This window comes from Amphimedon queenslandica, unplaced genomic scaffold, assembly GCF_000090795.2.
Source record: "Amphimedon queenslandica unplaced genomic scaffold, v1.1 AMPQUscaffold_13514, whole genome shotgun sequence".
Lineage (NCBI taxonomy): Eukaryota > Metazoa > Porifera > Demospongiae > Haplosclerida > Niphatidae > Amphimedon > Amphimedon queenslandica.
Genome location: NW_003546250.1, coordinates 438,485 through 457,432, shown reverse-complemented (window position 1 = coordinate 457,432; position 18,948 = coordinate 438,485). Strand labels below are relative to the sequence as shown.

General features: G+C 38.2%; 6 protein-coding genes and 1 long non-coding RNA gene across 8 annotated transcripts in view; 3 read left to right on the top strand and 4 right to left on the bottom strand.

The window, feature by feature from the left end:
- LOC100632018 (probable elongator complex protein 2) overlaps positions 1–1,900 on the top strand; it is a 6,153-nt gene extending 4,253 nt beyond the window's left edge. The window contains exons 15-18 of the mRNA XM_020002127.1: positions 1,057–1,199; positions 1,285–1,427; positions 1,477–1,575; positions 1,702–1,900. Of these exons, the coding sequence (XP_019857686.1) occupies positions 1,057–1,199; positions 1,285–1,427; positions 1,477–1,575; positions 1,702–1,846 (530 nt within the window). The 3' untranslated portion in view covers positions 1,847–1,900. The remainder of the gene's footprint in view (positions 1–1,056; positions 1,200–1,284; positions 1,428–1,476; positions 1,576–1,701) is intronic.
- On the bottom strand, positions 1,818–3,601 carry LOC100633201 (methylmalonic aciduria and homocystinuria type D homolog, mitochondrial-like). Its single transcript, XM_003383102.3, has 5 exons — positions 3,489–3,601; positions 3,250–3,442; positions 2,424–2,779; positions 2,243–2,329; positions 1,818–2,130 (listed from the first exon to the last, which is right to left on the bottom strand). Exons 1-5 carry the CDS (start codon positions 3,495–3,497, stop codon positions 1,936–1,938), a joined length of 840 nt encoding a protein of 279 aa, XP_003383150.1. The 5' UTR covers positions 3,498–3,601; the 3' UTR covers positions 1,818–1,935.
- A 34-nt stretch (positions 3,602–3,635) lies between these two features.
- On the bottom strand, positions 3,636–6,537 carry LOC100633329 (uncharacterized). Its single transcript, XM_020001160.1, has 8 exons — positions 6,299–6,537; positions 6,081–6,191; positions 5,444–5,568; positions 5,215–5,376; positions 4,568–4,742; positions 4,374–4,484; positions 4,184–4,308; positions 3,636–3,995 (listed from the first exon to the last, which is right to left on the bottom strand). Exons 1-8 carry the CDS (start codon positions 6,441–6,443, stop codon positions 3,831–3,833), a joined length of 1,119 nt encoding a protein of 372 aa, XP_019856719.1. The 5' UTR covers positions 6,444–6,537; the 3' UTR covers positions 3,636–3,830.
- Positions 6,538–6,613: 76 nt separating this feature from the next.
- LOC100631892 (kelch-like protein 20) lies at positions 6,614–8,624 on the top strand. The gene is made up of 2 exons (XM_020002156.1): positions 6,614–6,679; positions 6,740–8,624. Exons 1-2 carry the CDS (start codon positions 6,673–6,675, stop codon positions 8,434–8,436), a joined length of 1,704 nt encoding a protein of 567 aa, XP_019857715.1. The 5' UTR covers positions 6,614–6,672; the 3' UTR covers positions 8,437–8,624.
- Positions 8,431–8,980, bottom strand: LOC100633581 (uncharacterized). The gene is made up of 3 exons (XR_898185.2): positions 8,843–8,980; positions 8,743–8,798; positions 8,431–8,693 (listed from the first exon to the last, which is right to left on the bottom strand). It is a non-coding gene; the product is annotated as an uncharacterized LOC100633581 (long non-coding RNA).
- An 18-nt stretch (positions 8,981–8,998) lies between these two features.
- Positions 8,999–10,868, top strand: LOC109586015 (uncharacterized). Its single transcript, XM_020002182.1, has 6 exons — positions 8,999–9,065; positions 9,114–9,335; positions 9,463–9,609; positions 9,695–9,754; positions 9,837–9,931; positions 10,449–10,868. The coding sequence occupies exons 1-6, from the start codon at positions 9,032–9,034 to the stop codon at positions 10,710–10,712; spliced, it is 822 nt and encodes a 273-aa protein (XP_019857741.1). The 5' UTR covers positions 8,999–9,031; the 3' UTR covers positions 10,713–10,868.
- LOC109585992 (serine/threonine-protein kinase SBK1-like) lies at positions 10,809–18,924 on the bottom strand. Of its 2 annotated transcripts, XM_020002137.1 has the most exons (13): positions 18,488–18,921; positions 17,911–18,267; positions 17,318–17,639; positions 15,950–16,096; positions 14,606–14,742; positions 14,310–14,441; positions 13,692–13,863; positions 12,926–13,033; positions 12,565–12,684; positions 12,216–12,383; positions 12,002–12,055; positions 11,574–11,846; positions 10,809–11,071 (listed from the first exon to the last, which is right to left on the bottom strand). In XM_020002137.1, the coding sequence occupies exons 1-12, from the start codon at positions 18,794–18,796 to the stop codon at positions 11,575–11,577; spliced, it is 2,298 nt and encodes a 765-aa protein (XP_019857696.1). In that variant the 5' UTR covers positions 18,797–18,921; the 3' UTR covers positions 10,809–11,071; position 11,574. The 2 variants fall into 2 exon arrangements, with proteins under 2 accessions (XP_019857696.1, XP_019857702.1); XM_020002143.1 differs by lacking the exons at positions 10,809–11,071; positions 11,574–11,846 and adding an exon at positions 11,853–11,958 and having other exon boundaries at positions 18,488–18,924.
- Between the last annotated feature and the right edge of the window lie 24 nt (positions 18,925–18,948).

Genomic DNA, 18,948 nt, shown 5'->3' with positions numbered 1-18,948 from the left:
TGCCACTGAAGCCAGCCACGGCTTATAACCTATCTAAAGAACCTACAAGAAATTCTACAAATGCGGTTTCGGGGATTCGAACCCGGACCTTCTTGCCTCAAGGTCTGGGCCCATCCCCTCAACCACTAGGCTACCCGGACCGCCGGGCAACAGCACGTGATTTTTCCGGCTACACATACTAACAGTCACTACAATACTGCATTATACACTGTGTAAATGCCTTGTACTGCCATATTAGTGCTAATTCATTAAAAATTTATTCATCGTCCATCTTTTTTTCTCTTTCTACTGCTGAGTGCTTCCATAGGCCTTAGTTTAAAGCTTTTCTTAGTCTCTCAAGGCCCCTTCGCTTAGCCTTTAGTTAGAAAAGGTCTCGAGAGCTTTAGATTTAATACTGTCTCGGGGATATCTTGGTACAGGAAGGCTTCAAACTCTTGAGAAAATGCCCAGCAATAAGCACTAGTACTATGGAGGTAAGTGAGACTCTTTTCCAGTAGATCGAAGCTGAGTTGTCTAGAATTCTTTACCTCTCTATTGTCGGCCGCTCAAGTTTTTTATTCTATGTCCTGAGTCAATTTTGAAGAGCTGGACCCAGACCTCGACTCAGACTAAGTATTGGAGCGGCAGATTGGTAGTCTGAAAGGTCCTAAACTCTCAGTCAATCTAGGCAACAGTATTTGTGCCATATTATGATTGCTTAGAGGTAGAAGAAAAATCCAACATGTCCTTCTTGTCTTAAAAAGTTAAACTTAAAATGATTTAATGAAAGTTTAGCCACACCCTCTCTGGGAGGAGCTTGCCTTATTATAATTACATAGATATTATAATTATTCAGACATAGATATTATAGACTACGTAACCTATATAGGTTACGTTACATAGTCTATAATATCTATGATTCAGACAAGACATGAAGACAATAGAAATGATTATTCAGACATTCAAATTTTCATAGTACATGCCATAGTTGTTAGGCAAGCACGGGTATATCCAAGAGTATAGAAACACAGATGATAATAATAGGTATTTGTTGTTTATTTTTGTTATTGATGGTAGGTGGGGCTACTAGTGATGAGAGGCTAAGTGTGAACTGTGTGTCAGTTATGGATAAGAATACGAAGGCACACACTCGCATCATTTGGAGTTGCAGCTGGAGTCATGATGATGTCTGTTTTGCAACCGCCTCTCGGGACAGAAAGGTGTAACTATACATACAAACCAAGAAGCCCTGTCTTTAGTTGATAATAATAACAAAATGTCATTTAATTTCTCATTATGCATTAGGTTTGTATATGGAGTGACGGTCATTCTGTGTTAGATAATCCAATTAATTGTGGGGGCGGTTGGACACTAGCGGCCAAACCTTTTGAGTTGTCTCAGTCGGTGACTGCCATTGACTTTGCACCTTTTTCATATCAAAAAGGAAAGTATGTTTTGTATGCGTGTGTACTTTATCATGTGATTGTCATGTGATAGGTATGTATTAGCTGCTGGTTTAGAGACTGGTAGTCTGTCATTGCTGTCATTTTCTATTGAGAATGGGGCGTGGTCAGAGTTAGCAAAACTCCACCCATTGTATCCGATAATAATTAATAATACATTGTACGTGTTTCCTTGATGATAGAATTTATTCACAGATCGTGTCTGATCAACAATGATCTTTTTTTTAATTTCAAATTTTTCCTTAATCAATTGCTGCAGTATGTGCCACACCTCCACAGTGAGACGTATCCAATGGCAACCAGGTGGAAGTGAAGACGATTGCTTACTGGCCACATGCAGTACTGATCAATCACTGAGGTTGTTTCGTGTAAATCTAGGACTCATCCAGTCAAAGGAGTTATAGGAATAATAATTATTATTAATTTTGTTAATATAACTAATCAATAATATATTCAATTTTATTATTATTATTATTACTATTAATAATTCTTATTATAACTTTAATATGAGTTCCAGAGGTGGTGCGTTGACGGGTGCACTAGTAAATATTGTTCCCACGAACGTGTGTGAGCCCCACGAGGGGTGAGTGATGCATTTGCAGCATCCTAAGTCTAATATGTCAAATCCAAGATACCTGAATCTCTCATCAGTCTCGTAAAATGTATGCGGAGTATATGGACCATAGAACTGTAGGAGAAAGGTAGTTCATTAATAGTACATTGTCACACTACTCTCTGTCTGTCTCTGTCTCTCTCTCTCTGTCTCTCTCTTTCTCTGTCTCTCTCTCTCTCCCGCTTACTGCTCTTCCTGATGATGGATCTATAAAATCTGCCCAGTATCCTTCGCTTATTAGTCGACTGCATATCTCCTTAGCACTATCAATGAACTGTCAAAAAAAGAAGCCAAGAATAAATAATACAGAATATACATGTACATACATGTAGTTATGTGTAATACTTGAAGAAAGTGCACTTTCTTACATGTCCTAAGAGATCCTCTCTCTCTTCTTCAATTAGATGTGACCATCCAGTCATGTCGTGGTGAGTTCTCTCGCAGAGTGTCAGTATCCTTAGCTCCCCTACACTTAGTGACACGTCCGGAAATAAGAGCATCAGTTCGTCGTGAAGGAAAGACGGGCACTCCTGGAGACAACACTCAACGTTTTCACTGGAAACCAGTGACGTCGAGGTTTCTCTGACCGAACTGTCTGCCTCTTCATCCTCTGCCAGTCCTTCATCTTTCTCTGTCTCTTCTATGACTAGTCCAGTAGCACCTGGTAGTATTAGTCCCGGCTGTAGACCAAGTCTTGCCATTGCTTCGTCCTCTTCAAGGGCATCTGTTTAGAAAGAACACACAAAAAGCTTTGAATTTGACTTCTTTGGACTCAACAAGACCAAGAGTATGTTGACAAGACTTATACTCAGGAAAGTACAGGTGCATGTATGCATGCACACACCTACATGTACAATATGTTAGTTTATGTGACATAATGAAAGTAAACTTATGCCATAAACATAGGCATTACTTTTATGTTAGAGTAATATAATCAACATGAAAATGTAACACAGTGTGTATATCCACAGTGAGTGTATGTTGATTCTTTATGGAGTCCTTTGTGTTGCTTGCTCAATTACAACAAATGATTATTGTTTTAGCACTGTATTGCCTCTACCGGTTCCACTTAACAAACAATAGTGTAACAATTAGGCTTGAACAATAGTACATCTATTTACTATCATCACCATGATAACTTGATTACATGTATACTGACATATATGTACATGTATATCACTATTCTTCCTTTACCAGAGACTTGGTGAGCCTGTATTCTCCCCATACGCCCTTGAGCAGCTGTATTTAAAGTTGGGACGACAAAAGCAGGCGTCTCTGTCAGTAAAGTAGGAGCTAATCTTGAGGGAGTTTTGGTGGTCGCTCTTAATCGATGAAGAAAGGTTCTTAAGCTAGGAAGGTATGCCACTACACGTGAGGCACCCGTGATCTAGAGGAATAGGATTATAAACAATGACATAAGAGAAAGGGATTACCTTTGACATTCTCTTGTACTTTGTTTCTCTTTCCCCCTCTATTATGGCTCCCTGTCATATGCAAAAATGAAAATTTGCAAATGAGTTTACCACGCCCTTCTCCGCCCACCCCCGTATACTGATAACTGTTTTTGATTATGTAAAAAATTTTATTTTAACAATAATTATTAGCACAACAAAATCAAAGTGTACAAAAAGAACAAAAATGATATCTTGAAGCCAATATTAAGCTATTATTATTATTATTATTACTTATTAATATTAATAATTATTAGAACATCCATTATTAATAATGCATTGAAAGCTCTCTAGACATTGTAGCTCTATAGTCGTGTTCTCGTATTAATTCTTTATGTTTTTCAACTCGTTTGTGAGCCAATCTAAGCCTTCATAGAGACCGTCTCCACTCGTTGCACATGTTGCTTGAATGTACCAGTTTCTCTGACGGAGAGAGTGAAGGCCTAGCTTATCTGTAACTTCGGCAGCATTCATCGCATTTGGCAAATCCTATGATATAAGTCATAATTATTATAAAAATACATAAAATTTATATCATTCGCACTTTGTATCATTTGTATTTTGTACTGTTATTATTATCGTATTTTCATAATTCATTCATATTAAAAATTATACAAAAATGGTCGTTAAAAGTACATGTACACATGCATGTTAAATCTACAAAAAGGTTTTCTTACTTGTTTGTTGGCAAAAACAAGAAGACATGCGTCTCTAAGCTCGTCTTCGTTTAGCATACGAGCGAGTTCTTCCTTTGCTTCGGTAGCTCTCTCTCTATCGTTACTATCTACGACAAAGATGAGTCCTAAAAATAAAGAAAATATTAAAATGGTCGTCACACGACAAAAGATGGTCGTCGTGTTCTCTTGCCTTGTGTATTTTGGAAGTAGTGCCTCCATAAAGGTCTGATCTTGTCCTGACCACCTACGTCCCAAACAGTGAAGCTAATGTTCTTGTACTCAACTGTTTCTACATTAAAACCTAAGAATGACAATAATAAGGTTGACTTAAAAAGAAGCAATTGGTTTTTAGGTTAATGCTCTTTGTTTTATGCACAAACTTGCCTATTGTTGGGATAGTTGTGACGATCTCGCCCAATTTGAGCTTGTACAAGATGGTGGTCTTTCCGGCGGCATCAAGACCCACCATAAGTATTCTCATCTCTTTCTTGCCGAACAGGCCCTTGAAAAGACTCATAAAACCGCCCATGTTGAGTTGGTCAGGTCTAAAAAGAAGTCTATGTCAGAAGATATCACTGTTCAGTCCGGTTTCACCCTCTTTCTTTATCTGGAGCCCACTTCCTGTCCTCCCACAAAAGCTGTCTGTGTCAATATGGCCGACCTCAAACCAGGTGATGTCAAACCCGTACTCGTAACAACTGCCACGTATACTCTCCGTAATCTGTTAATTATTTCACCGTATTCTTTCCGTTTTCGTGGTTACTTATTATAACCAGTAAATGAATAATTATTATCAATAAAAGACAGCTGCTTAAATCAAAATGTACAAATTATATAATATAATAATGACAATGTGGTAGTAATTTTTTTTGCAATAATAACACAATAATAATAATAATAATAATAATAATAATAATAATAATAATAATAATAATAATAATAAAGCGAATGAGAGTGTGTGTATAAATGCATGGGTAACAATATGTCTTTGACAAAACTGCTAAGTCAAAATAAACTAAGCCTTATCTCTACTTGCTTGACTTCTTCAACTGGCCGGTCAGCCAATCTAAGCCCTCATAGAGCCCATCTCCACTTGTTGCGCACGTTGCTTGAATATACCAGTCCCTCTGGCGAAGATTATGTAGACCTAACTTATCCGTTATTTCAGCTGCATTCATCGCATTAGGCAAATCCTATACAACAAAAATTACAATTCCATATTCTAGCAATCAAACGAAAAAATTTCATGAAAGGCTTCACCTGTTTATTGGCAAACACAAGAAGGAGAGCGTCCCTTAGCTCATCCTCGTTTAGCATCCTGGAGAGCTCTTCTTTAGCTTCTCCTATTCTCTCTCTGTCATTACTGTCCACAACAAAAATGAGGCCTACAATGAGTTATAAATGAATAAAACATAATCTGTCATTATACTTATATAAAAACAGCAACCCACTGCTGCTTAGACAATGCATGTAACTAATAGGGATATAGCAAGATCGGCTTTGAACATTCTAGACAACCACAAGGTGCAACACGGCAACGAAGAGACAGTGTTAGATTTGCTTCCTGCAACCAATTATCGATCAAACACTTTGTATTGCATGCCACACACTGCTCTCGCTCCCTCTTGGGGAAATTATGCATAACCAAAGGTGAACATCAAAAAAGTATATGTACATGTATACTCTTGGTGGACCATTGACATATGTACACAATGCTTTTAATAAACAAATGGAGGTTAAATAACCATTAATGAACCAGTGAAGCAGCTTATGCAGGTAACCTTTCGTTTTGTACACATCATGGACAAAGAAACTAAGCTTTGAAATTACTACAAACATGCAAAAGTGTTGGCTCGCCCCAAAGACAATACAAAACAAATAGTAACGATTGTCTTGCCTTGTGTATTTTGAAAGTAGTGCCTCCACAAAGGTCTGATCTTGTCCTGACCACCTACGTCCCAAACAGTGAAGCTAATGTTCTTGTACTCAACTGTTTCTACATTAAACCCTAAAGAATGACAATAATAAGGTTGATTTAAAAGAAGCAATTGGTTGTTAGGTTAATGCTCTTTGTTTTATCATTATAGATATTATGATTTTATACGCAAAACTTGCCTATTGTTGGGATAGTTGTGACGATCTCGCCCAATTTGAGCTTGTACAAGATGGTGGTCTTTCCGGCGGCATCAAGACCCACCATAAGTATTCTCATCTCTTTCTTGCCGAACAGGCCCTTGAAAAGACCAAGAATATTGCCCATGGTGATATCAAAGATTTGGAACTACAGAGAAGGGAGAAAAAGCAAGCAAGAGAGGGAAGACACAGAAACTCAGTAGGCTATTTTCTATACGGAAACACCACCTTCTTAATTAAGAGGGCGTGTCTCCAGCTGAAATGGGTGTGGTTTGTAAAAAAATATTGGAGTGATTATCCAGACTATCATAATCATCATCACACACTCAGCATCAGGTTTTTGATCAGGGTTGCAAATGGCAGGTAATTTCTTTTTCTCTTTATTACCATTGACATAATAACTTATTTTATTTTCCTCCACAGTCACTACAAATGGCAGCAGCACCATATCTGCAAGCCCATTCTATTTCCAGTCAGTCAATCATCCTGGCCACATCCTCCAGAGTTTACAAGATCTTTACCACGAGAGACGTTTCTGTGATGTAACGTTAGTCATTAACGAGCAAGAATTCCCTGCTCACCGCATAGTCCTGGCCGCCGGGAGTCCGTACTTCTCTGCCATGTTCAAGAATGACCTTAAAGAGAGTACTCAGACACGTATCAGTCTTAAAGACGTCGATCCACTTCCTCTTGAGTCACTCATTAGCTTCCTTTATTCCTCAAGCCTCGTAATAACAGAGTCCAACGTGCAGGCACTCCTCCACGCTGCATCTCTGCTAGGGATAATGTCAGTAGTAGAGGCTTGCTCTGATTTCCTGTTGGCACGTCTCGATCCAGAGAATTGTCTCGGTATGTACCAATTTGCCGATATTCACGGTTGCTCCTCGCTAGCAGAAGCCAGCTGGAAATATGCATTGGAGCATTTTCGCGAAGTGATGGAATCCGAGGAATTCCTTAGCCTCTCCTCAATTCATTTGCAAACCCTGATACAGTCTGGTGACATACAGATACAAACAGAAGTCGACATATTGGACTCCGTGTTACTCTGGTACGGTCACGACAGGCCAGAAAGAGTAAGGCACCTGCCGTCCTTGATACAGTACATCAAACTGCCGCTAATATCTCAATCTATATTACAAGAGAAAGTCCTCAATGGTGTATTCCCTCCTAACGATCCATTGCATTCTCTAATAGCTAGTCAACTCAATGGTTTTCTATCCTCTCAAACGACTGATTTCGATCCATACCACCCACGTCAATCCACTCGCCATTCGCTTATATACATGGTGGGTGGAGAGACTTTCCCTAGGACAACAGTAAACACTGTTGAGGAGTACGACCCGTTAAAGAATACCTGGAGGGAGTTGGCTTCGGTTCATATAGCTAGACGAGGAGTAGGTCTTGGCATTATAGATAACTTGATCTATGTGATGGGTGGCTCTGACGGGCGTGATGCACTCCGACTGGCTGAACGCTACGATCCGAACCTTGATAAGTGGACGAGAGTAGGAGACCTTAATCAAGAGAGAAGCAGTGTATCAGGTGCTGTAGTAAATGGTGTCTTGTATGCCGTGGGCGGTTATAATGGCTACTCCAGCTGTCTCAAAAGTGTCGAGAAGTACAATCCGGAGTCCGACAGCTGGTCTTACGTGAGTGAGATGAACATTTCCCGCAGCATGTCAGCCACTGCCGTCCTCAATGACAAGTTGTACATATTTGGAGGCTATGACGGGGCCTCTGACCTCTCTTCATGTGAAGTATACGACCCTTTGACTGATAAATGGACGCTCATAGCGGAGATGGGGTCTCCACGCTGTATGTCCAGTGCCGGGGTCCTTGGCGAGACTCTATATGTAGTTGGAGGGTGTTACTGCTCCCGTAGTCTCGCTATGGTTGATTCTTATGACCCAAACACGAATAAATGGACATCAGTGAATAGAATGATAGACGCACGCAGTGGAGTGGGGGTTGCTGTAGTAGGTAATAAGATGTATGCTTTAGGAGGCTACACAGGAACTGAATACTGTGTTACGGTGGAGGAGTTCTCTCAGTCCCTCAATCAGTGGACGGTCGTGTCACAGATGAGTAAAGGGAGACGTAGGTTTGGCTGTTGCTCTTGATTTATCTTTTATTTGAAATAATTGCTATTGATAATATACACTACTACTACTATATTGTCTCACTATTCAATTTTGCTTGCATATAATTATTATAGTTTTATAATTAAAATACTATTATTTGAGTCCGGGTATTTTTTTTAATTATTATTATTTATTATTATTATCATATGATGCTCTTTGACATTTCACCACTCGCCATTCTGTACATGGTCAGAAGCGTCAATCCTAGACCAGCGATAGTGACCAGTTTTACACCTCTACAAGAAACATATGAATATTGATGCATACAGAACCACAACTGCTCACTTAAATATCCTTGCGTCCCATCTGTGTCTAATATGAGTGAAAGGAGTTCTTGTTTTCTGTGGAAAAGGTTTAAGGACTTGGAGAATGAAGGGGGCCTTACCTCAGCTAGACCTTGGACCGCTTTAATCTTGTTTTTAGTGTGAGGAGACTCCAACGCAACTCTGTGTAAGTAAACTCTCCTGGCACCTTCCATCTTGAAAACAATAAGCTTTCTAATTTAAAGGATTGCAAATTGAAGGAAAAAATTAAAATGAGTGAGCCATAAATAAATTTAGATCTAAATACGGTAATGAAAATAAAATGGAGAGGTTTTATTCTTGCTGGTAAGAAACACTTGTGAAATTTTTCAAGTAATTTTAAGAGTCCTTTAGGAATACTCGGCTCTGCTAGTGGTAAACTTTATTCTCACTTGAAAGAGCACCCTCTTCCACTGGATAAGGAGAAATGGCAGCCTGTAGCTAAAGGCGTGGCTTGTGCAGCCTTCCTCGGCTCAGGAGTAGGCCTAGCCATCGGATGGTACAGGAATAAACCTTTGTACATCTATCCATTATCAGTCGGAGCTAATTTTGCATTTGCAACGGCATCGTTTTTAGGTATAGACAAAGAAGTTCAGTGTCGAATTATTTCTTGTCGTAACATTGTAACTGATTGTTTTTTTGACACTAAACAAGCTGCTAACACGATATAAGAATGATATATTTTGTGTTTTTATACTTGTAGGTATTCGATTTGGTTTATTAAAACTGGTAGATGATATTAGAGATGCTGGTGAGCAACAAAATGATATAGTGAATGAAAGGACATTGGGTTATGCAGTTAATGCAGCTAGTGGCTGTACTGTTGGAATAATATTAGCTGCTGTGTCAAGTAATTATACTATTATTATTATTATTATTATTATTATTATTATTATTATTATTATTATTATTATTATTATTATTATTATTATTAGGGAGAAGCATAGCCTCTGTTTTATTGCATGGTTTTGGCGGTATTTTAGCAGGTGTTGGAAGTAAGTCACTGAATTAAATTAATATGTGAAACCTATTCTTTGACTGATGATTATAATGTGATTGCTCCTCTTTGATTGTTAGGTCAATTAACTTATGACCAGTTTGAGCTCTGGAGAAAGAGGAAAGCTATTGAAATAAATTATCCTGAATTATCAAAGGACCAAAAATGGACCTTTGTAAGAGCTTTTGTTCATTTATAGCAAAATATTGTCTTTTGCCTGATTCCTAAGTGAACTTTCGAATCCAAATGTGATCGAAATCAGCTTAAACTTTCTACACAACATAAGGACATGTATATGTATCAGGAAAAATTATAAAAATGAAGAATTTTCTACTTTTTATTTTTGGCAAAATTTGACCAACGACCCTGTACTATAGTACAGGGACTTTGGCCCGATTTTGGAGCAACTTTAAAAATTCATAAAAAATTCAAATGTGATCGGAATCAGCTCAAACTTTCTACACAACATAAGAACGTGTATATGTATCAGGAAAGATTATAAAAATGAAGAATTCTCTCCTTTTCATTTTTGGCAAAATTTGGCCAAAGACCCTGTACTATAGTACAGGGACTTAATTTGGCCCAATTTTGGAGCAACTTTAAAAATTCTAATTTTGATTTGGAATCATGCAGCTCAAGTATTTCTAAAAATAAAATTTTATCAGTTTCTTATGTCCAATCTTTCATTTTAGGAAAAGTTTGAAATAGCTTGGTTGGAATTTTGGCACAGGGACTTAAAAGCCGACAATTTGAAGGCAGACATCAGCCTACTGGAAGAACACTTGAAACAAGAGAGAGAGAGGATTGAATTCTTAGACCAAGAGCTATCAAAACTGGGACTTGATGAGAAAGATTTGAACAAGTTACAAACACATTCCCCTCAATCACCGGACTATGACAATCATAATGATCATCACAGCAACGATGATAATAATAGCAGAGATATTATCACATAGCTTATTTATAACGTATCATCATAATAGAAATAATGAAAATTTAATGAAAATGAATTTATAAAAAAAATCAATATTTAAAAGTAGTAATGATTATACACATTGAGTCACTCATACAGTGAGTTGGAAAGAGATTATAAAGAACAGTGTTTTATCCTTCATATTGTCATTCATGAAGAGTATATAATAGTCATAGAGATAAAAGTTTTAAAAAAGATCAAGAGAAAAGGGAAATGAATACATGTACAATTGATTTGTTCAGTAACATATCACTATTGTAATTTTTATACACAAGTGTTTCCATTAAAAAAGAATAATATTTATAACATTAAGTCTCTGAGGCAAGTGGAGGCTCCATTTCCCTAGAGAAAACAAAAATTATAAAAAAGATTAATCTTAAAATATACATCTTTCTCCTTGTACTTCACATGCGCACACTTTACCAAATCATAATAATGCCTCAATATATCGTACACAAACTCTCTGTCCCTTTGTATCCTTCAATTCACAGTACAGCTGCTTTCCCTCGTGTGAGGACTTCTCCCTTTCTTTCTCCCTCTCTCTCTCTCCCTTTCTTTCCCTCTCAATCTCCCAGCACTTTCAATTATTTTCCCACATACAAACACTCATACAGTACCTCTCTCTAATTTTAATCTCTATCTCTATATATGCATCACAATTTGCCAAAATAATTAAAATCCACCATTTTAAACTATTGTACACATGCTCAATAGCAGATGGCCACAAATTCGCCAAATTTCATGCCTCCAAAATGTACCAGCTGTACATGTACACTTAAATCCTCCAATTTCTTTCTCTCTCAATCTCTCAACACTTTTGTCAGACAGTAGTGGCCTCACTCACTTTATCTGTAGCCGCTTGAAGTGAACAACATAGTTGATCCAAGAGGTGACATTGACTCCACCGTTGGACTCAGAGACGTCTGAGTGCCTACAGAGACCATTCCCATTCCCACGGTAACATGATTCAAGGGATAAACAGCAGAAGAGATCGAAGAAGACATGGAAGAAGAGGATGAAAAGTAAGCAGAGGAGAAGGAGGCGGTTGAATTTTTAGCAGCTGTCGCTGGAAAGGATCGATTTTTATGTTTGCCGTCGGGTGAGTCAACTTCTGGTCCTAAATATAAATATGTAAATGATAAAATGAGTCAGGGTTGGAGTGAACAAGCTTGTGAATAATGCAAATATTAAGAAGAACTAGTCAACTCCAAAACTTTATAGGCCACTGCCTATAAGAGACATTAGGAGAAAGGGAGGGGATATCGGCCTTACCGTTGGATACATAATTAGCTGACGTGGTCCGCTTTAGTTTTCTTGACAGAACTCCTACATAATAATAGAAAAGAAAATATCATAATAATACAAGTTGTGTATGTACATGTACATGTGTTGTATCAATACAGAATACAAGTAGATATACATTCTAGATGCACAAGCATAAATATATACATGTGTATAGGAGCTGGTATGATGTTTTATACTCAACTGTTATTAGGTCCATCTTTCTCAATATCATCTTCCCAGCAGCCTCCATTGAAGTTAGGAGGAGCACTAGAGCTGGTTAGTCCCCCGATAGAGGAAGAGGAAGGAGGGTGAGGAGGAGGAGGGCAGTCACTGGCACCACCTGGTACTGGCAGGGTGCCTATACTAAAACCTAAAAAAGAGAGAAAATAGCCGTAAATAAGGATAAATTTTTGCTATGGTTTTGTTAATTTTAGGTCAATTTTTTGTCAATTTTATTTAACCACAATGCAACCATTAATGTACATGTACATGCTAATCAAATAAAATCGTCAATGAATTAATTATAATTTTCCTCCGCCTCCCTCTCTTACTTGCTTTACTGTCTATTAGTTCAGTAGCTGATCCTGGAGACGACGAATTCGATGATGATCTTTCTGTGTCCATTCCACTGTCCACTGAGGCTCTTGAAGACTTCTTACTACCTCCACTGGCTGTGAGAGAATTAAAAATTAATCGAAAAATAAAAAAAAGAATCTTCTTAAACATTTTTTATTAGATATGATAATATTAAAATGCTGATATTATAAACAAAATCAGATGAGCTGTTGAACTTCAGATACAATTTTAATATCAACAGAATTAACAATATTTATTCTATTATTTAACTATTTATTTTGATTAATATAGTTATTATTATTATTAAATAAAGAGAAATAGACATAAATAAGTTACCATTAGATTCCACTTTGTCATTAGAAGTAGGCGTGGCAGCTTCAGGCGGGGCCAAGACTTCGCCATCAATATCCTCATACTGGTCAAACTCTTTTTCATATTCATGAGCTAGAGAAAATAAAAATCAACAATAAAATATAAACACACACACACACACACACACACACACACACATGTAGGCACATATACATGTACATGTACATGGGAATGCTCATATCACAATATGATATCATTCACAACTTATGCACGTTAATATAAACATAAATGTACGTGTACATGAACATGCAAATATGTTGTAGTACATGTCCTTTATTAGGACTGTTCACACACACTTACTTCTTGGTAATGGGTGTGGTTCAGTACTGAACATAACCAAATATGGTATTATATCAAATGTAAAGCACAATCTGACATGTTGTAAATGTAATTTAAGGAGTGGGAGTATAATTATGTGTGGTGGGGGAAAGTGTACAATTCTAAAAATAGGATATTTAGTCTGATGACATTTTCAGTGTTCCTATTGGATTCCCTAAGACTAAAAATAGATTCTCCAAAACTGTTTACCAGAACTATGACCTCAGTAGATGTTATCATTAATATAAAGAGCTTATAAACATTCTTTGGAGATAAATAACATTTTATTAATTCCATGCGCCCCAAACCTATATGTACATGTATGCCCCTTTTTCTCCCTCTCTCTCTCTCTTTTTTCTCTCCCTTCCCTCCTTCTCTCCTTTCTCACTCCCTCTCTCTTTCTCTTTCTCACCATCTTTAATCAGCTCATGTTCAAGGAGCTTCAGTGCAGTTGGGCGGTCCTTAGGATTCCGTTTAAATACCTTCTCGAACAACTCCAGTATCCTAGGATCCTCCGTCTCTATTCCTTCCGGGACAAGACAACGGAAATATTTCAAAGGCTCAGCATCACAATAATGGCCGGCCTAAAGGAAGACAGGAATTAAGACAGACGCTAAAAGTCAGCACCCACACAGGATAATTGTTTATTTTAAAATTATACTGCATCATCATCAGTGTTGCTCCTATATTAGACCATAAAAGAGTCACTTCAAAGCTAGAGCAGTTGTTCAATACAGAATACTGCTAGAACAACAATGCAATCACTCCAGTCACAAGACCAGTGTGCCAGTACAAGCACTGTAATGCAAAAATGGTCATGGGCCTTAATTCTGAACACAGACATATTTTCTTGAGACAATAAAAGCTAATTGAGTTAAATCATTTCTTCCATACCTTTCTCCCTCCCTCTTCACCCCCCTCTCCCTCTACAGCTCCCTCTCCCTTCCTCCCTCTACCTCCCTCTCCCTCTACCTTCCTCTCCCTCTCCCTCTACCTTCCTCTCCCTCTCTCTCCCTTTCTTTTCTCTTACCAGCATTATGATGTTATGGGGGTCTCTTAGTCCATTATAGCACCACGGCAAGTGGCCTGTTATCATCTCCACAAGGCAGCACAACACACTCCAAATGTCAGCACTAAAGGACACGTATTCACATCTTATAGCCTGCACATAAAGAAAGGGGAAAGAGAAAAGGGAGAGAGAGAAGAGTTTGAAAAAATGAAGGAAATGTGACTTGTTATGCTTCATTCATATCTTAAATGACATACCCAACATACCTTACATACCACTATTAGTATTAGTAGACATTATATCATACATGTACATACCTCTGGGGCAGAGAAGTAGGGGGTTAATCCTTTATTGCTTTGTATGTGACAGCCTCCAGATTCATCTAATCTTACAGCACTCCCAAAATCAGTTAGCTTTACAGTCCGTCCTTCATTAAACAGTAATACATTAGCACCTGGAAAAGAGAGAAGCAGGGAGGGATTAGTTAAAAGGGTATGGTATGGGTATGTGTACATATATGTACATGAAACACAGTCAGTTAAACATGTACATTTCAGCTTCATGTACATGACAAGTAGGTGTATGTGTGTGTGTATGACAGTTTTATCAGATCAGATAAAAGCATTCATTAGTAATTATAAAATGCTTCTCATCCTGTCCATCTCCCATATAAGGGAGTCACAGGTCAACAGTGCCAGTAAGAGGGAAAATCCAACACCATCACCAACCAGTGGGAGACACTTTTAGAAACTACTAGTATACTATAAAATGAGTCAGTGTCAGACTTAAATCACTACAGTAGTACAGTACTAACAGACACAGTCTACTATACTAAGCAACATTATCATAACACAGTGTTTGAATGGGGAAAAGTCATATAGTGCATACTAAAACTGGTGGGAGAGGAACTGGGTTTCCTCTATCCTGTACATGCACATGTGGCGCCATATCATATACTTTCATAATGACTATCATGATTATCATCAGGTGTAGCAAGAGAGAGATCAGTCTAGGATTAAATGTAATCTTACATTATTATACATGAATAATTATCATGTACTGTAGGTGCATCTAAGATTATATTAGCAACACATTCTCATTTGGTATACATGTACAATTGTATACATGTATATTCCCTTCACTTTTATTGAGTTTAAAACATTAGTTCATACACTGTATTGTACAGATAAGAGGATTATGAATATGTAAATAGGTTGAATTCTTGATCATGCTATGACTAATAACCATGCATAGGAAGGAATGATACAGGCAGCTGCTATGTACATGAAATTACAATGACTTACAAATAGAGATTAAAGGTTGGCATAGTGTACACTGATTATAAATAGTTCAATATATCTATATCAGTCGCCATATTCTGAACTATAAAAGGTTTATAGAAACATATATAGTCCAGAAGGCTGCTTTCTAGGGCATGAAAATATTTACATTTGTCACAAATGAATGAATTTATTAACCATCAAAACATCACATGAGTAGAAGAATGTCTGATGAAATGAGCATTTGCATCATGATAGGTATCAGCGCGTGTGTGTGTTTATGTATGCAATAGACCACACAAATATTAGACGTATGCCATCAGGATTGTGTATTTAATATAACTCCACCTGTCTCTCTCCTCTTTCCCCTCTCTCTCTTACATTTTAAATCAAGATGGAGGATAGCCCTTTGATGAAGGAAGTGGACAGCGTACAGGATCTGCTGGAGATAGAAAAGAGATTGGTTAAATGGAAGACCAGATGGCTCATTGGTGTCTGGATCAAACAACAGCTCATCAAGACTTCCATCTAAAAAGATAATAAAAATGAAACACGCTAAAGTATACATGTGCGTGTGTGCGTGTGTCCGCTCAAATGAGCTTTCTTCCAAATATGGTAGCGAAAGACGAGCTTAAAGCAGAAGGAAGGAACACAAAGCAAAGTTATCAATACTGTCTACGTGAGTTTAAAATAACAATATCAACAACTCTTTCCTTTAAGAGCAAAACATGCAACAGAGAGAGAGACAGACAGACAGACAGAGCTGATGGCTTTGTTCATACTTTCATGACCACAAAATAAATACAACTACAGTATATGAAGTGCGTTTCCTTAAGGAAGGTTTCCAGTCGACATAAAAGCATAAACTGTGTCGGTAATATGACCTTTTGACCCAAATAACACTTTGAAGCTGACGTACAATTGGTCAACTTTTAATTCTCCGTCGCATTTTGTGGCGACTTGAAAACTTCCTTTGCCCGGCAGCTAATGTAATATAGACTATTTGTAATAAAAGGAATGAGAAAGATGGAACATCACACAAGAGAGAGAGAAAAGAAAGATGATATATTTCTACATGTACATTCTTGTGCAGTAGATTCATGCACTAATCCAATGATACATAATGAGATCTATAGATAGCAGATACTTATAAACATGACCAGCACTCAAATTGCCACACATGCTAAGACTTTTCCTAACAACATTAGATGAAGCTGCTTTGTTGAACTACTGTATCTATCAACTAACAACATTATGAAGGCTGGAATGTCTGATACTTAATCAATTGGTCCACGCTCACCCACTTAAGAGACAAAGTTTGCCAATAAAGAGGAGGTCACACTCAACAATAATCATTTGTAAGTTGAGATTAATTGCTTCAAGCAGTAAGAGCTCTAGGTCACACGCTAATGGCGCATGTTTAAGTATAACTTTCATGCAGTGAGAAGTATTTGATAGTAGAAATTTGTAAAAGCATCAATCCAATATCAATCGAAAACATACTCATCTTCTCGTCCAATCAAAATGTCTACTTGTTAGGCACTTCTTCCTTTGACAGCACAGCTAGCACACACACACACACACACACACACACACACAAAACTGGCCGACAGCACAATTATGTGAATATGTGCGGTGCATCAAAAGAGCAGATTAGGATAGCAATGCTACTACAGTCTAAGCACTTAATAGTCACAATATCAATCATACTTGAACCATATTATACTGTATTCAATATAATCCACTTACTTGTCGCTAGTTCCATCAACATTTTAAACTTTTGCCCCTCGTACACACAGGCTGAGACATTCTTGTCAATCATTGCACCAAACAGCTGTGTAATGTGGGTATGGTGACCAATGTGATCTAACACACGACACTCCAAGTTCATATTCCGAACCTTCTCTTCTGAATTGTGTTTGTTACATTTTATGGCAAACATGGTTTGGTAGTAACGATCGCTGCAGGCGTATACCGTCCCAAAGCCTCCTTCGCCAAGAATCTCGTTATCGACACGATCGTAATCCCTTATCTCGTAATAATTGCCATCTGGTCCAAGATGAAGATATTTCTAAGAAAAAAGAAAGAGAAAGAGAGTGAGAGGGGGGAGGGAGGGGGTAGAGGAGAATGTCAATAAGCAACAACATGTTTTTAGTGCAAATTTTTGTCGTGACAGTGACATAGGTTAAAAACACTCTTCCTCTTTCTCTCTCTCTCCTTTCACTATACTGGACCACACCACCACTCAAGATCAACTTGATTACACAAGCGAAATCGCTCAAACGAGCCTTGGCTCCCAATAACAAAGAAGAGAGACTAGCTTTTATTGTCTACAGACTTACTTCGTTTATGGGATAAACTATATCTTGCGAAGTCTGATGGACGATGGGAGGCGTAGGATGAGGTAATTCTGCCCGGGGCACATCATGAGTGGGCCGAGGGAGAGCTTGAACTGAGGTCGGGGTCTCGGGTACAACTTCTTGGACGATTGCGTCGGCCCGTTTCTCAATGTATTCCTTTAAATGATTCGGTAGGTGGCCTGGGTTTTCATTGTACTGCCGTAGAACTGTTCCTGGAGTTAGAGGAGTGTTCTTTTCTTCTTTTGGAGGCGGAGCATGGGGAGAAAGGGTCGTGGGACGGGACGGACGTATGGACGTGGGTTCCTCTTCATCATCCTCTTCTTGTATCCGCTCTTTAACCTGCGGAGAGAGGGAGAGAGAGAAGACGAGAAACAAAGCAAAAACATGGATAGTGACAAGGTGTAAGCTATTAATATGTTGAAAAGAAAGTACATCATTAACTACAATGTACCTGTACAGCATGAAAATTTGTTCTTAATATGTTTAAAGAGTGCAAAAACTTATAGCATAGCCTTCTCATTTGAATCTACAACACACACACACGTATAATATACAATACCTTTTCTAATATCGAGGCCATTTCTTGGTGGCCTGCTGGTGAAGATCGTTCCGGTATAGGAGGCAACGAACTATCTCTTGGCACTAAATGTCCTCCTGATTGTCCTCCTCCTTGTTGCGGTTGGTTAGCATTCATCTCGGGTCTCGAAGGAGTGACTGGTGTAGGAGCGCCAGAAAGAAATCCAGAGTCTTGTCTTTGTAGCTGTTGCTGTGAATCCACTCGCTTTGTGCTGCTCGGTCTCCCCCCTCCTCCGGGTTGTTGCTGCTGCTGCTGATCTGCCATCCCCGTGACTCTTAGAACTGGAATCATCGTTCCTTGTACGCATGAATATAAGTAAAGGAAGGATGGATTGTTTGTCTTAAAAGTGTTTGGGAAATTCCTTTAATCTCGGCTTCTTTCTATACACAGCAAAGTAGTGCACACGTACACTGCACACATTTTCAGCCACTTAAATCACGTGA

Bases quoted from the DNA above. Each gene is read 5' to 3' on its own strand.
- LOC100633201 (XM_003383102.3), bottom strand. The intron at 2,330-2,423 runs GTAAGAAAGTGC...TTTTTTTGACAG, and splicing joins GAGAGGATCTCTTAGGACAT to TTCATTGATAGTGCTAAGGA. The intron at 2,131-2,242 runs GTAAGCGGGAGA...TTTCTCCTACAG, and splicing joins ATCCATCATCAGGAAGAGCA to TTCTATGGTCCATATACTCC.
- LOC100633329 (XM_020001160.1), bottom strand. From the start codon at position 6,443: ATGGGCAATATTCTTGGTCTTTTCAAGGGCCTGTTCGGCAAGAAAGAG. The intron at 4,485-4,567 runs GCAAGTTTGTGC...TGTCATTCTTAG, and splicing joins CACAACTATCCCAACAATAG to GTTTTAATGTAGAAACAGTT. The intron at 3,996-4,183 runs GTAAGAAAACCT...CTTATATCATAG, and splicing joins TTGTTTTTGCCAACAAACAA to GATTTGCCAAATGCGATGAA.
- LOC109586015 (XM_020002182.1), top strand. From the start codon at position 9,032: ATGAAAATAAAATGGAGAGGTTTTATTCTTGCTG. The intron at 9,336-9,462 runs GTATAGACAAAG...TTATACTTGTAG, and splicing joins TGCAACGGCATCGTTTTTAG to GTATTCGATTTGGTTTATTA. The intron at 9,932-10,448 runs GTAAGAGCTTTT...CTTTCATTTTAG, and splicing joins AGGACCAAAAATGGACCTTT to GAAAAGTTTGAAATAGCTTG.
- LOC109585992 (XM_020002137.1), bottom strand. From the start codon at position 18,796: ATGATTCCAGTTCTAAGAGTCACGGGGATGGCAGATCAGCAGCAGCAG. The intron at 14,743-15,949 runs GTAAGAGAGAGA...TCTCTTTTCCAG, and splicing joins CCTCCATCTTGATTTAAAAT to GTGCTAATGTATTACTGTTT. The intron at 12,384-12,564 runs GTAAGAGAGGGA...TCTCTTTTTTAG, and splicing joins ACTAATAGACAGTAAAGCAA to GTTTTAGTATAGGCACCCTG.